General features: G+C 40.1%; 1 protein-coding gene across 2 annotated transcripts in view; it reads right to left on the bottom strand.

Annotated features, from left to right (window-relative positions):
* Nucleotides 1-11,378, bottom strand: part of zeb1a (zinc finger E-box binding homeobox 1a) — a 36,185-nt gene extending 24,807 nt beyond the window's left edge. Inside the window, exon 1 of one of the 2 annotated variants that reach the window (XM_036555941.1) lies at nucleotides 11,290-11,378. In XM_036555941.1, coding sequence (XP_036411834.1) covers nucleotides 11,290-11,347 — 58 coding nt within the window. In that variant the 5' untranslated portion in view covers nucleotides 11,348-11,378. Of the gene's footprint in view, nucleotides 1-9,952; nucleotides 10,132-11,289 lie in introns of those variants that run through there. The other variant, XM_036555942.1, reaches the window with a different exon arrangement.
* Nucleotides 11,379-17,479: the final 6,101 nt, after the last annotated feature.

Below are 17,479 nucleotides of genomic sequence, written 5' to 3'. Positions count from 1 at the left end.
TCCATCAGACTGCCACACAGAGAAGCATAATTAGTCACTCCACAGAGTACGTTTCTACTACTTCAGAGTCAAGTGGCGGTGTGCTTTACACCACTCCATCCAATGCTTGGCTTGCATGCAGCTGCTTGGCCATGCAAACTCATGCCATGAAGCTCCAGGCACACAGTTTTTGTGCTGATGTTAAAGCCAGAAATGTTTTGGAAATCTGGAGTTACTGAGTCAGCAGAGCATTGGCAACTTTTATGCACTATGCACCTCAGCACTCGGCGACCCGCGGTCTGTGGTTCCTAAATGCTCCCACTTCTCAATAATACCACTCACAGTTGATTGTGGAACACCTAAGAGGTAAAAAAATATCATGAACTGACTTGTTCCAACAGTGGCATCCTATTATAGTACCACACTCAAATTCATTAAGCTTTTTAGAATGACCCATTCTTTCACACGTTTGCAAAGGCAGACTGCATGGCTAGGTGCTTGTTTTTATACACCTGTGGCAATGGGACTGAATGAAACACCTGAATTCAATGACTGAGAGGTGTGTCCCAATACATTTGTCCATATAATATATATGAACTGCACTTATGCACTGTGAAAAAACAGTTGAACTTTCTACATTCTGGTGGCTGTAAAAGAAATAACAGGTAAAACTTTTTCAGTTTTTGTCTTTCAAGTCAACTTAAGAATTAGAAGGGTCACTGATGTCAATAACAGACTTTCAACTATCAGAAATCCTATTAGCTTCAGTGAGAAGTAGGTATGATAGAGAAAAGTTTAAGTTCATTAAAGAGGACAGAAAGCGGGTGGTGCAGACAGGAGAGAGGCAGAGAGGTGAATATGAGGATAAAGAAAACAAAGAGGGTTATTTTTGGCATGTACTTTGCTCTAGATTAAAACTTGAAAGGGAAGCCTAAGAAAAGCTTAAAATGATCCTTTTTTACTATTAAGATTAACTTATAATTGCAGATTGGAATGTACATAGCCTATTCCATGTACATTTTGAAGGCCATTATCTTCAGAAGGCTGGCAAGTGTCTGATGTTTAAACTGACCAATGATTTACGGAGTGCTCTCTCAGCTCCTGTGAAATATGCAAAAGTGTGGTGTATAAATATATACACACACAGTACTGTGCAAACATCAGAACACCACCCTTCATTTATTAAATTTAATTATATACAAGCTGTTCATTTTTCAGCATCAGGAAAAAAGCAGAAAATATATATTTTAAATATATATTTAACATAAAAATACCACAAGCCTCACTAAATAAAAGTGATATCAACATTTTCAGTACTTACTGTGTCCACACTTCGCCTGTATTACAGCTGCCACTCTTTCCAGGAGACTTGCTCTTAATTTTTCAAAGAAATCTGCAGATATTTTTTACACACTCCCAAAGTTCAGTCTTAGTTGTATTTTCTGCTTCTCATGATCCAAGTAATCTCAAACATATTCAATGATGACCAGGCCTGGTCGCCGGGGTGGCCAACACACTGTTCTGAAAACACCAGCATCTTCTTTGATTTGCAAATTTTCTTCTTTTACAGCTGTACCTCATTTCAGACCCATAGCACTGAGTTGAGCGTTGAGCTGTTGTCTCACAGTGGAGGATGAAAAACACCTGTAGCTTGACTGTTTTGGTAATCTACCAAGTCTTGCACAGTTGTAGCAGGCCCAATTTCCCAATATCTTTTTAATAATATTTTGAACTCCATAAGAAAATGTATTTTCTAACATCCTCAAAAATATCTTCTGAAAAATTAGTAACGTGTAGTTAACAGCCATTTAAAAGCTTGTACTTAATGGCCACGTTGGCTAGAAATTAAACACATGAAGCGTGGACTTTCACACAGTACTGTATATACACCACATAAATGTAGCTGAACCTAAATTCAAAATTGACTTCTTTCCCTTTTCACAGGTAATATTATGTGCAATTTAACATAACATTTTTCTATAACCTTCCAGCAAAATGCATTGATAACATAGTTGTGCACCGGCATGCAGGGAAACCATTACCACTCCCACCCTATTATCGTACGAAACACTCAGTTAGCTCAGAGACCCTCCCTGATATCACGTTGGAAATACTGAAAGAAAATGCGTTATGATTTCTGACTGCTATATACTTTAAGGTGTGTTCCCAAATCTGCAGCTAGCCCTAGTGGCCACACAGTATAAGCCATGTGCCCTCAGCCAAAATACATTGTTAATGCTGTCATTTCTTTTCTTCCCTTCTAGACTTACACTATATATCCAAATATATCCAAAAGTATTCTGACGTGAGGCATGGGCAGTAAGGCGATATTTTATTGTGGTAAATTATGTCACATGACACTTGTGAGCATATTGCGGATGTCGTCAGTACTTAAAGAACACTGACTAATATGTTTCACTACAAAGACAGCGTAACTCTGCCTGTTTAATTGGATTTTGTGCAGTGCAGTTTGTAAAATTATTGAATAAAAATTGTGTTAAACCTCAGAAAAAACTAAAAATTGGGATGCATATTGTGTATCACTGTGTATTAAAATATAACATTTTGCCATCTTGTCCATCCCTACCTGACGCATTCCCTTTCTGATGAGTGAATTCAGCCTTTAAGGTGCACCCATTGCTGACATAGAAATTCAAGTGCACACACTAATGTATAATGCCCATAGAAAAGCACTGGCAATAGAATGGGACGCTGTGGAGCAGCTGCACATGAACCTAAGGTCACCATGCCCAATGCCAAGTGTTGGCCAGAGATATAAACCCCCAGCACTGGGCTGTGGAGCAGGTGAAGTGTATTTTCTGGAGAGACTGAGCTCCATCCAATTTCTTTGGGATGAGCTGGAACACCATTTGTGATCCAGAGGGCATAATCTAGGTTTGGGAAACTGGCCCTTAGTGTATCAGATAAAATCCTACAAAATCATTCAAAAGATGGAACAAGACCTTCTCAGAAACAACTGAGAGTAAAAATGACCAGTGTGAACTGAAAAAACAAAAAGACCTCTCGACAGTCACACACAGGTACTCACACTGAGGTCATGGTGACTGTCAGTGTTTCATTGGCTGGTATGGAGAGCTTTAAGACCTGTTCAAATCATGCAAACCTGTAAGACTTACTGCAAATGAACTATTTGATTGGTGTGGTGATGCATCACTGATTCAAATTGAGTTTCCAGTTCTTCAGGTATCTGCCCCAGGAATACTGACAGCAGGAGGTGCATTGGAAGCAGGACTAGAAATAAATTCAGACAAATGAAAAGATGAGTAAGGGAGAGAATGAGGGAATGTTCTCTCTCCTGTGCGCTACAATGGCGCACATGAAAATAGAGACATGGTTGTAGTGTTTGATGGTCTTTTCACTCCCACTCCCAGAGGCATGCTCACAGAAATACCTCCCCAACACCACTTATATCTCTCCAAACCTGACAGACAGTGTGTACTGCAGGTGTTCTATAATAACTCTGGTCCTAATAAAATATTTTCTTTATTATAAAAATTCTCTGTTCTTTCTCTTTGGCTTGTATTGCTACATTTACATTTGTGCAGCACAGCAATAGATATGAACACCCTCTCCCCCCTTCAGCTTCTGCATATGGGCGTTTTGAGGGTGTTTCCTGCAAAATCCAACTAAAATATAGTCAAATTTTCTGTACCTAATGCTTTCAGTTCTTGAATCATCACAAAGTCAGTGTATTATGTTGGACTGCATGGTTCAGTATGGTGATTAAACCATAGTAAAACTGTAGCCAAAAACTAAAAACAGAGCGTCTGCTCTTCAGTGCATCTTCATCTAAACTACACACTGAATTTTACTTTCTCACTAGTGCGCCAATACTCAGACTTGCTCATCCACACAGATACGGATATTTTTTGAAAACATACTTTTTTGCGCATTTTGGCCTCCAACCCACACAAAAACGGCATTTCAGGTCACTGAAAACTGGGCTTTGGGAAAATGCTCTCGGTTTTCTCCATTTTCTGTGTTTTCATGTGTATGGATGTTTCTCAAAATGCTGACATCAACACGCATGTTTGCTGCTGATTCACATGAGGTGAGAATGTTACCGTCCACACAAACTAATTATTTCATCATTGCTTTATCATAAGAGGACAAACAATTTCAACAGCAATGCAACAATCCTGTAGAATCAAACTGCCTCCTTAACAGTATTTGGAGTGCCATGTAAGATTTGTTCATGCATTCTTTTTAGACCTTTAACACAATAAAATAGCATTTTTGAGGGCAATACAGAAGGTGTTTTGTGGCATTGTTGATGTTGATGAATTATTGTCAGTTGCTGCCCTAGTATTATGTATCATTAACTTAATGTTTCTAAAATAGAGACTAGGTTAAAATTGGTCAGATTCCAGTTTGGGGGGCTGAGGTCAAACTTGTTTAGCACCTGCAGTCAACATTAATTAATCAGTTATTAACATCCAGCCAAATCTTCTCTTGTTTGGAATTTCAGAGCGACAGCAGTGCGTATACATATATGGGCTTTTGTCTATGGCTTTTATTTTTCATGGATCATAAGTGAAGAAACATATGACAAACAGAATGAATGTTTCATACATCTAGCACCATGCAGCTTAGACCTTATCACTATGGCTGAATGATTTGGGGCAACTGTCTAATTGTGATTTTTCTAACTGATATTGTGACGACTAATTAAGTTATGCTCAAATTAAAGCTGTATTTACATCAAAGTATTTACATATAAACAATGCAATTTACTACAGCCCAGCTTAGTATCAAAAATAGGCTACAACAACAGCAGTCTGTTTTAACACAATAAGCTTTAACCACTGTGTTCCTTTAACAAGAAACAACTTACAGGCTTTTAAAACGTATAGCAAGAACTACCAAACCACACCAAGAACAAAGTTAGCCTGCAAGTTTCTGAGCAGAAACATGAGCATGTTTTCTCAGGTCTAAGAAGGCTTCTCTGTGGTGTTACCACATTATCTGCCATGCTGAAATGGGTTCTTAGAGAAAGTTGCCGCAAGTATCGATTAAGATGCTCCTCCGTCTGAGGGCTAGTCTCAGTCAGTACTCGCAGCCTGTGAGTATTTCTCAGAATGTGTGCTGGTGCCAATAAATAAATAAATAAATAAATATTACAAATATGAACTGTCCATGAACACATAAAATGACACATTTACAGCGGCATCATAGTCAAAGACGTCGACAAATGGCTGCTGCTAATATAAAAGCACCATAACCCTTATTCGTTCCCTCTTTCTTTTCATTGATCTTCCTCTCACTTTTTATTTCATTCGTCCAGTCAATATTCCACAGTATGACATCACAGACAGAGCTGGAAGAGCAACAGACATTGAGACGGAGGAATGAGAAAGACCGATAAATCAAAGCAACAGAGGAAAGGAGGAGTTTATGCTGAATCGAGAAACGACACATCAGAGCTTGGAGACGTTTTACCTGCACATCCTGCCCACTCCTTCCACACCACCTGCGCTCTCTCTCTCTCTCTCTTTTTCTCTCTCTCTCTCTCACGCACACACACACACACACACACACACAGATGCACACTGCCAAAGCCTGAAAAAACATCCAAGACCTGTACTTAGCTATAAATACAAACCACACCATATCACATGCACACCTGACACACATACACATATGACATCATGGAATTCATGGTTGGCCCAATGACAGACAGCAGCCTCAGGAACAAAATACAGCCACATCTGTATTTTCATAAATGCTCCAGTGAGCATTTAGTTCTTCTGTTTGTTTTTTTCTCTTTAACTTCCCATCCAGTGCTGACCAATCCGGTAGTCTTGTTCTACAACCTGCTTATCTCAGGTGATATTAAACTTGTTCTGTTTTAAGACCAGAAACTTTGTTCATAACTCAAATTGTAGACCCAACACTGACTGAGAAATGCCAATACATTCTTACATTTTAAAAGAATCATTTGAAGAAACAGAACTGGCATTCAGCAACATGGTGTTGCCTCACTTTTACAACTAATCATAGACCATTTAGCGCTGTGTGCATGCAACAATAACAAACCTGCATTAAATAAAGTGGAGCACCGGTCAGCAAACAGACAAGGATATCTTATTTACTTGCAACTAATGGTTTCAAATCAAAACTGAAAGGAATAACTTCCTAAAATGGGACAGCATGAATAGTTTCTGGTCTAGGTCTTGCTCTAAAAGGCTCAAAAGTGTGAAGATGTGACAACTGCAACCAGAGCACAGAAGCAATGACAGTCAGAGCCAGTTTAAATTCTCAGTGAGAGATGAGATTCTGGTAATACAAAGATATAATGAATTATGGGATTTTCAGTTCAGTCTTGTAGGCGAGTCACCAACCAGGGTCAGATATAAAACACTTTCATACATTTTAGCCACCTTCAGTAATGGAACTGAACTTGAGCAGTGGAAGACAATGTCAAGCAGATCTACAAGAATACAAAAACACACAGGCTTTTCAGAAACACCTCAAATTTCTCATCTTTATGGAAAACTCTTCCCTTGAAGCTCCTAATAACTTGCTAATCTTTTGCACCTGTTTCAGAGCAGCTGATGCAAATTACAATCGTCTCCAGGGAGGACAGTGCTAAGGGTGTAATTTCTTACCCCAGGAAATTAGCCTTGATTAATTTTTGTTGAACAAATAACTGAAAAATGTGAATTTTCTGTTTTATTTGTTACATTATATCACCTTATTGTATAAGGTTACCTGTTCACATAAGTACAAGGGAAAATGTCATAGATATTGTTCTGGTCTACAGTGATCATCTGCATAGTTATGCTTTGGATGAACATCTAATAGCATACATTTTAATTTTTTAAACTTTCATATTTTATTCTGAATAAATCTGGATTTTCTATTGTTAAAATCAGTATTCCTTTTCAGCCATGGACATTAATGGGTTAAGCTAAAGTTCAGATATAGTACTGTGCAAAAACTACCCTTTATTTATTTAATTTCAAGCAAAAACACAAAGTCAAAGGAAAATGAAAAAACAGGAGTTTCCAAAACTGGAGTTGATAAAATGAATCTGTTTTAGATCTGATAAAATATCCACAGGTGTTTCTGTCCATCCTTCCACTGTGAGACAACAACTCAACACTATGAGTCTGACAGGATGTGTAGCTGACAAGACTGACTGAAAAAAGGAAACAGACAAAAAAGGAAGAAAATTTGCAAATCAAATGATTAAGCTGCTGGTGTTCTCAGAACAATGAACTGAACACCCCAGAGTCCAGAACTCAACATCACTGAATGTGTTGGGGTTACTTGGATCGCAAAAAGGAGAAAATGCAACCAACCTCTAAAACTGAACTGTAGAGGTGTGGAAAGATATCCCTGCGAATTTAAAAAAAATAGTGGATGCTGTGATAAAAGCAGAGTGAAAAAGTTATTATGTACGCTGTATAGCCAAAAGTATGCGGACACCCGTCCTAATTACTGAATTCAGGTGTTTCAGACACACCCATTGCTAACATGTAGACAAAATTAAGTACATAACCTTGCAATCTTGTCCTGCCAGATCTGCCTCAGTCAACTGTAAGTGCTATTACTGTGAAAAGGAAGTGTCTAGGAGATAGAACAGCTCAGCCACGAAGCAGTGGACCACACACTCACAGAGCGGGGCCACCGAGTGCTCAGCACCTATCCTCTGTTAAATCACTCACTACAGTGTTCCAAACTGCCTCTGGAAACAATATCAGCAAAAGAACTGCACATCAGGAGCTTCATGAACTGGGTTTCCATGGCTGAGCAGCTACACACAAGCCTCAGATCAAATTGCACAATGCCAAATGTCGAAGGGGAGTGGTGTAAAGCATGTCATCACTGGACTTCTAAGCACTGGAAACATGTTTTCTAGAGTGGTGAATCACCCTTCACTATCTGGCATTCTGATGGACGTATCTGGATTCAGCAAATGCCAGGAGAACTACCAGAATGCATTTTGCCAACAGTAAAGTTTGGTGGAGGAAGGATTATGGTCTGGGTGGTTTTTCAGGGTTTGGGCCTTTTAATTCCAGTGAATGGTAATATTAATGCCACAGCACAGAAAGACATTTTAGACAATTATATGTTTCCAATTTTGACAACTGAACACCTTTGGGATGAACTGGAATTTCTGATTATGAGCCAGGCTTTCTCATCCAACATCAGTGCCTGAGCTCATAAATGCTCTTTTGACTGAATGGGCACAACTTCCCACAAACATACTTCAAAATGTTGAGGAAAGCCTTCCCAGAAGTGGAGGCTGTTATAGCAGCAAAGGGGGCTACAAATTAAACCATGTGGTTTCGTAATGGGGTGTCCAACAAGCTCATATGGGTGTGATGTATAGATGTCCACATACTTTTGGCCATATAGAGTATGTAATATTTTGGCTTCTGTGTAAATTTCTGTTATGTTTGTTTACTGCTTTTTCTTGATACTGAAAAATGAATAACTTAAGCTTAATGGATTTTTTTTTACTAGAAAATAAATAAATGAAGGGTGGTGTCTGACTTTTGCGCAGTACTGTATCCATATATTATTTATATGACATCAGAGAGAGAAAATTCCTTAGGAACTCACTCTGGATCGCTTTCATAAAGAAATCAGAGGTGTAAACAAACGATCGTTTTGTCACTGCTGCACTTCTGCTTACATAAGCGGCCCCGATGACATCACTGACAACAAGATTTATTCTGATTTATCTGTATCTGATCACGGATTTGTTTAATAGTTTAACAGTATGACTATAACTTCTATTTTAAGCTGTTACAGCGCCTCTCACGTGCACAGGGACTGCTCCTGTGGAAAAGTGAATGGCTCTATTTTAGAAACAATGAGTTCTACATAGACCCATTTGCATGCTCAAAATGTTCTTTTCATGGTTGTATATGGTTCTACATAGAACCTTTTAAGAAATCGTTCTACATAGCACCAAAAAGGGTTCTGCTATTGCTACAAGCTTGATATTGTGATAATAAATGACGCTTACTGCTATAGAGAACCATTTTCAAAAAGATTCTACATAGAACCATATACAACACGTTCTCCATCAATCTGAAGAACCATTTCACCATTTAAGAACTCGTGGCTCTAAACAGAACCATTCCCTTTACTAAAGAACCCTTGGAGAACCGTCTTTTTAAGAGTATAAGGCCAATGAGGATCCGTTTCAGTCAAAACACGAGCCCCGACCGCGCACGTTTTTCCTCCGCGCACGAACTGCGCGTGCGCAGTGCTCAGCAGCAACCTCCGTCGCGCGACACCGTTAAAGGAGCCAAGAGGGACGGTCGCGTGGCGCGGACAGAGCAGTGGAGGGGAGGGACTTAACTGCACGCACGCTCCACGACGGTCGAAGTTGAACCGGATTAATCCAAAAAGGACAAATCTATGTCAAAACTGCGTTAAAACACGGATAGGTCCCACGAGCTCCCACCCTCACGCGCGCTCACTCCCCCGTTCGTCAAAACGTGCACGTGCTTTACAAATCTTTTTTTTCCTTTTTCGGTCACAGGACAAACCCTGACCCGTCTCCGTCCTTCTGTCATCAGAAGGAGACGGGCTGTAGCTGAGGGTGAAGCAGAGTCACCTATGAAGGTGTTGCATCACCTCTCCCACCTGTCCCTCTCCCTCCGCCGGTAGACCGAGCCGCCCCACCCCTCTCCTCTTCTCCCCCTCTCTGCGCCACATAACGGTCCGCCGCCATTCCGGCTCGAGTCCTCACTCACAGAGCGGACGTTCACCTCAGAGAAAAGCGGAGAGAATCTAAAACCGCCGCCGAAGCGTCGAGCGGCCCCTCGGGCGCTGCTCTCATTCCTCTCCGACCCTTTCCGAGCCCCTCAGAGCGGAAATGAGCGGTAAACACGCTCCAAACAGAGCACTGAGCGCCACGACGACGGCCAAATAAAATCCGGAGAGCGGCGCGGGGCTCAGAGCCGAGCTCCGTCCTCCCTCTAACTGTTACCTGCACAAGCTGCCATTTGCCGCGGCTCCTCCTCGCGACCCGCTCGCCGCTCCTCCTCGCCCGTTGTGTAAGAGCAGCTCCGGAGACGAGAGGCGCGCGGCTGGCCGTTAAAGATGGCATTGGTCTGCTCCGTTTTTTCCTTCTTTCTCTTTTTTCTGCTCGACGTTCAGGTAAACACGTTGATGGCTCCTGCGCGGGGCGGGGCGGGGCTAGCAGCGTCACACGCACGCACGCGGGGCAGGAAAAAGGTATAACGGTACTGCGCGCGAGGCTATTTAAAGGAAGCGCAGGACTCCCAGAGCTATTAGCCGGTGAGCTAACGGTGAGCGGGGGAAACGCCTCTGAGGGTCATTTCACACTTTAAACAAACTCCAGCTGCGTCCAGAACCACACACTGCCCTGATGCACGGGCTCCTGCTGGCGGTTCGCCGTTTCTGACACACCGTCCTCAGTGCGGGGAGATGCGGCTGTGGAAGCAGCTTCTGCGCTGCTGCTGAAATAAGAGTTTCACACCGTTTTTTCAGAGACACCAGAACCAGAACAGCCCCCCAAGAAAGACTGAAGAAGTTTTCTTAAAAACTCGAAGATTCTCCGGTGGGACTGTGTGGGATATTCTGTGGTCACTTCGGGTCGCTGCGGACTGAGTTTAACAACATTCAACAAGCCGAATCTGTGAAACGTATCAGTCAGTTCACAGAATCGGTTTGGCCCCTCAGGTTAGCTAACCAGAGCTACTGCTAGCCGCACCGTTAGTCCACACCTCAAACCTCACAGCAGCTCAGCCCCCTTTTTGTTTTGGTTAAAGCGGAGCCCGCTGACGTTATACGACACGGGCAGCTCTGGAGACTTCAGCAAACTAAAGGCACAGCAGGATAAACGTGTATTACACAGGCGAATAATGAAAAACGTTAGCAGTGAGCGCTTAAACGTGTAGAAATCTCCCTCCCTCTCTCTCTTTCTCACTCTGAGTCATACAGGTTCATCTGTTGTTTAACGGTCTGAGCTCCACGCCGTAGCCGCGTTAACAAGGACGAAAAGGAGGTTTAAAAGTGTTCTGGGTTTTAGAAAAGTACGGCAGAAACCACATGACGCAGCTGGACAGAGCAGAGCGGGTATATAACGGTCCGGGGGAAGGACACAGAGAAGTTTGGTGACTCAGGTATATAACGGTACAGCCTCGGCTACAGTTCGGCCACAGCCGAGTCTCCACACTTTTTCTCCACTCCGGCTACACGAAGTGAGCTCACGGACCGCAAAAGTCCCCAAAAGTGCTCAAACCCCGACGGAGAAGTGAACCCGAGCCCGTCTGACCCTCCATCGCGCCCGCGGTCACTCACCGTTGTTCCTCCGCGGGTTTGCCTGCTTTCTACGCTGGCACCTGGGGCCGTCCGCCATGATTCTAGCGCTGTGTCGTTAGCGAGGTCCGACTCGTGAAGGAATCGTTCATTTGAACCGGTTCTTTTCAGTAAACCTGTCGAACCGATTCACGAGTCTGGCTGAATCGAACTTTTCTGTAGCATCTAAGCAGGGGTTTCGTCCAGGTTCTTTACGGGCGGAATACACAGATCTTCACCTCATCAAATCTCAACATAAACCCACACACTGTAACATATTAAAGGGTCCATATCCCGCATTTTGGCTTAATTTAGTTTCCCCCTCATGCTTTTATGCACTAAACACAGAGTTCATTTTTACGTGGCCACTGTCCACCCCCTCTTTATCTCTTACAATGAAACTGTAATTTTTTTAAAACTGCCTTTAAGACTGCCTTTATTATATGTAAATGATCTCTGTTCTGATTGGCTGTTCTATATTGCGCCTTGTTCAAAGCAGTTTGCCTGGATTCGCTCTTTATAACTTAAACGTGAATAAGCAAAGTTAATCTGCTTTAGGCTGAATTAGGAGATGTAAATAAATACGTTGTTTTTAAGACATCACCAAAAAATAACAACAAAACATTAAATTAAAACGGCCTATTTTGCAGCTTATTTTCCATATATGGACTGTACGGAGTGGGGAGTGAGTTGTACGTTTTGAAACTTTAATAATGCTTACATGCTACATCAAACTCTTTTATTATTTTTGTCTCTATACTTTGCTTTTTTCTGCAGGTGTTTGTTTATGCATTCTGACTCGATACGAATCTCACTGCTCACGGAGGAGATGAGAGTTGACTTCATTTGTGAAGCAATGAATCATTGAATCTGTCGTTCATTGAAACAAACAGCTGAACGAATCGGTTCGGAGAGCTGAATCGAACTGAACTCGCTGTTAAAGCCGCGCACCCTCCCGCCTCACCGCACCTGGTTTACGACACTCCGCTTTACGACATCACCTTTCTTGAACACCTCGCCCGTCTTTCTTCTCAGTTTTTATCTGATTCACCTCTGTTTACGATTTAGCTCCCTTTATTTCCACACATCCCAGTTTATCCGTCTCTGATTTACAGATTCACACACCGTGTTGTGAGGTAAAGAAGTAACAGTGCTGAATCCTGACCACAGGCCGCCAGTTTAACCCTCTACACGCCAGGCGCGACTGCAGTGAAGGGGAATTCCACCGACTTTCCAAACTTTCTATCTAATCAAGTAACTGAGATATGGACGAAGCAGTGCGGACAGGTCTGACTTGAAACGGTGCTTTCAAGAGAAACTTGCCGACTCTTTTACAGTGATGGTGATAGGAACCAGGGGTCGCCACGTCTACATCACACATAGCCGTTTTATTTACCCTTCAAAACCACCAGTGGACCTACACGTCTTTACCGAATTTTTATCTTCAGTGTGGTAATGGTACAATGAAAGATCTGAAAAAAAGGGGAGGGGGGGGGGCTATTTTGCCTTATAATACCCTACAAGTATCAATCCACCATGATTTTTTTAAAAACACAGCTTAGACCAAAACCTTCTCAAACCATCGTATAACAGTGTCTCAGACTGAGACAGTCTCATCAGACTAAGTATTCATAACCATTTCATGTAATAACTTTCTGCTGAAAAAGGACCATTAGAAACCATTAAGATTAAAACCTAATGGTTTGCTTTCTAATGGGAATTGGCTTAATGGTTTCCATCAGAGACTACAGTTTCCTGCTGAATACCTTCAGATCCCATTGGGAAAGCATCAAATACACTTAGAATCAGCTTTTAGACACCAGTTAAATCTTCAGGATCTTTTACATTGTCATAGTAACCCATAAAAAAATAAAACACATTACAAAATCATCAGGAATCAACAGAAACACAATGGTTTCTATGGGTTTTTCAACAGGAGAAGTTTTTATAGGGGGACGTCTGGTTCCTATCACCACCAATGTGAACAATTCTGAATCGGTAAGTTTCTCTAGAACAAAGCATTTCACACCAAGCCACTGAATGACTTTGTTTACATCGTAACAACTTATTTATGCAGAAAGTTTTAAAAATTGGAGAACTTTTCCTTTAAGTGCTGCAGGAGCTCTCAGCTTTAAATCAGAATTCACTTCAAATTTGATTTGCATAGTAATATTTGAGTTGCTGAGTCTCAGGCTGACTACTAATACTAATAGACCTCTGAGGTTGTGTTATTATTCCATATTAGGAACTGCGGGTCTAAGTATTTTTTTCTCTCTATGGGAAAAATGAATGTCATTTTCAAAAAATTGCTGCTACACCCTGTGGTAAACAAAAATGTTCCAAAGTCAATACATTTTGTTCTGTGTACATTTCCTTCCGAGTTTTACTTAATCCTCTGAATTAAGGGTTCATTAAAGGGGAATTCCAATGATTTTTTAAAATGTCTGCATATTTGAAGGGTTAAGATGTAAACAAAGTTGTGCAGTGTGTTTTGAAGTGTTTTGAAATGCATTATAGAGAAGCTTTCAGATCTAGAATTGTTCACGGCAATGGTGATAGGAAACAGATGCCATTTAATGCTTCTAAATGCCTCTATTTACAGTAGTTTTACAATAAGATTGTGGCCTAAAACATTTTTTAAGAAATACTGGCAGATATACATGCAGGCTGTTGTCAGGCAAAAGATGACCCAATGAAAAGCTTTTTTTTTCCAGATTTTCCAGTTTTACCATAGTCAAGATTACATATAAAAACTCAGGTGTGTGTTCACTGGTCATTTTGGATAATAAATGTCTATTTGTGTATTGTGGACATCATGTCCCCTAATTTCTCTCAGATGTGGCATTTTACATCAAAACACTCTGAATGACTGTTAACATAACAATGATTTAATTACATCACAACGGTTGAAAAATCAATGGAATTCTCCATAGACAAGCATTGCTACATCCATGCTACTAGCTAGCTAACACTCCAGCGCACTGAAATAACATTGCATAAAAGTAATTCTGCTACTATACTTTAGTATACTTTAACTACTAAACTGTAAACCTGCTACTGTCTAGCTTCTTAACCACCATATTTGAACAACGCCTGCTGATTTATGTGGGGTATTTTTGAGTTTGCCAGTCTTATGATGTTAGTTTAATGTGCAGCAGTGTGAGCTTGCATGTTGCTATATTCATATTTCAGCTCCTTAACAGTCTTGTAGTTCAGAGGATCCAAACATAAATGTATGATACATAAAACATATCAGCTTTGGAACATTAGCTCTGCGCTTTTCATTCATTTTTCCCATAGAGAAAACCAGCTCAGTTCCGAAAACGGGCACAACGCTGACTACAAAACAATGACCTGACTTCAGAGGTCCAGTGGTCTGCTGGAGGGGATTTACAGAAAAAGGCCCACAACCGATGTGAGAAGGCATGAATTCAAGTATTAGACCACCTTAGGATGAACTGCCTGAACTGCATAGTATCCAAAATGTCTTCTGATTCATACAACTAGGCCATTTCTACACATCTGAGGGCCCTAAGCACCATCCTACCAAGTGCAAAATATTTCACTGTTCAACCAAACGAAGAGATTTTTAATGTAGGCCATGACATGACTCAGAATAATGCTCCTTTAGACGAGTGTAAACTAGCTAGCTTGCAACTTAATGTGAGTTACTCTTAAGGCACTGAGGTAAACAGAATAAAACAAACCAGAACACAATTAACTTTATATGGTTAGAGCAAAAACTGTTAAACGAAATGAAGAGGTGTTTAATGTAGTCATGAAGTTTCATGTAAACCATAAGGCTGCTGTTCTCTTTGATGGGTATAAACTAGCTAGCTACAAACTTAATGAGTTAGCATCATATACTACTGAAGGTGTGATGAATACAAAAAAATATTCCCATACTGACCAAATTCTTGCACAATTCATGGTCTTTATGGTAAGGAAGCACACTACAACTTACGACTTTTGACTGGAAAACATGCTAAGACAGTGCTAACGAATCAGTCCTGAGATGCCACTTTAAGGGTTCTTCAGTAAAGTCAATGGTTCTATTTAGAACAATGCATTCAATATAGAACCATTTTATGCTTAAACAGTGCTTTGCATGGTTCCTTTGCTAAAACCTCTTAAGAGTGACTTTGACAACCAGGACATTATTCATTCTCATTGATGGGTGTAAACTAGCTGGCTAGCAACTAAATTTGAGTTAGCCTATTAACTCTTATCTTAGACACTAACTACTGATCTTAAAAAAAAAAAAAATGAGGGATTGATAGGTGAGGCTTAAAGTTAAAAGAAAACAGGAGTGGAGAGAGTGAAAGGTGACAGAAAAAAAGGTACCCAAGGATTAAATTTATGACAAAGAAATGTAGCAATTGTTAGCACTTTTGTGAGACGCCCTTTTCCTCCTGTTAAATTAAACTGCACTCTCCCACAGTCACATTTAGATACTGTTACCAGATTAAAAGGTCACAGGCTCAGCACTACTGCAGTCCTGGCACTTCTCAAGTTTGAATTAAAATGCTTCATTTGCAGTCAAATACAAAAACGGAAAAAGATTAGAAAAATACTTAATCAGGTTTTGAGTTCTGTTGGGGGAAAAAACCTCACAAGAATTAAAGTGTGAAGCAGCTACAGCAACAAAGGCAAAGCTCTGACACCTTCACAATACAGCCATCACAAAGGCTTTATGGTAAGTAATAAAAGTGTTTTTGTTTGCTTGTGTGTTCTAATATCAATACTTTTCTTTGTAAAATTCACTTATTCTACTAGCTTTGCTGACTGAATGATGGTGTTATGCTGCTATATTGTGTTTTCTTTTTAACTCTTAATGCATGAGGTGGTGCAACAAAGCTAAAAGAACGATTATAGTGGAGTGGAAAGACCCTCATCATACAGAAGTGGACAGAGAGAAATTAATATGTATAAACTTAACTTAGAGTAAAATTAATAATGTATAAACAAACACAAAACATGATGTGCTTGAATTGTTTTTACACATAAAATGCTCATTCATACAATCATGGCCTGTTGTCTCATTAATATGGATAATTAATAAGTAAATGGAAGAAGAAAAGTTTGACCACTCAAAATGATGCAGCTGCACAACTGTGAGCTGTTTGAACTGCTTAATCAGAAATGTGTGTGTGTGTGTGTATATATATATATATATATATATATATATATATATATATATATATATGTATACACACACATACACTATATATATATATATATATAAATAAAAATGTGTATAAAAATGTGTATATCTATATAAATATCTATCTATCTATATCCACACACACACACACACAATTTTATCAGCTCCACTTACCATACAATTACACTGTAGTCCATCTGTTTCTCTGCATACTCTGCATGTTAGCCCCCTTTTACCCTGTTCATCAATGTTCATTGGCCCCACAGGACCACCACAGAGCAGGTATTATGAGTGGTGCATCAATCTTAGCACTGCAGTGATATCATCAAAACAAGTGAATTTAGTTAATACTTAGTTGTAATGTGTTTGTATATGTATGAAATATACTTTAAGGTGTTGGTTCCTGTAGTTCTTAAAGTGGAAACTTGACCTACCAAGTTTAATTAAAGATTTTATAGTGTACCACTAAAATTTTAAGTAAACTGTGCGTTTCCATCCACTCTTTCCAAAGAAATCTTAGCTGTGTGCTGTCGCTAGATTATTTTTAAATTACTGAAGATGTGATGAATACAAAAAAATATTCCCATACTGACTAAATTCTTGCACAATTCATGGTCTTTATGGTAAGGACACACAATACGACTTATGACTTTTAACTGGAAAACTCATTTTCAACATGCTAAGAAAAGACAGTGCTAACGAATCAGTCCTGAGAGTGCACTATAGGCAACAGACCTTCCAGGAATGCTGTGACAAACTGACACTGATCAAGGAGTCTGTACAGTGCTGATGTATTGAAATGTACACATCATAATTCATGACAATATCGTTTCAAATAATTGCAATTAGCAATTGCCGAAAATGCACGACCCCAAAGTTCTTCTTAAAAACAAACAATAAAAAACCTAATGCTTACATGCTACCACACTCATAGTTGCTGTGGAAAAAAAAACACATTAATACACACACAATTGTACGTGTCCTAATTAAAACAGCTATGAAAAATAAATGACATTTCCTACAGCTACA

This window comes from Colossoma macropomum, unplaced genomic scaffold (assembly GCF_904425465.1).
Source record: "Colossoma macropomum unplaced genomic scaffold, Colossoma_macropomum, whole genome shotgun sequence".
NCBI lineage: Eukaryota > Metazoa > Chordata > Actinopteri > Characiformes > Serrasalmidae > Colossoma > Colossoma macropomum.
This window is presented reverse-complemented; position numbering and strand designations above follow the sequence as displayed.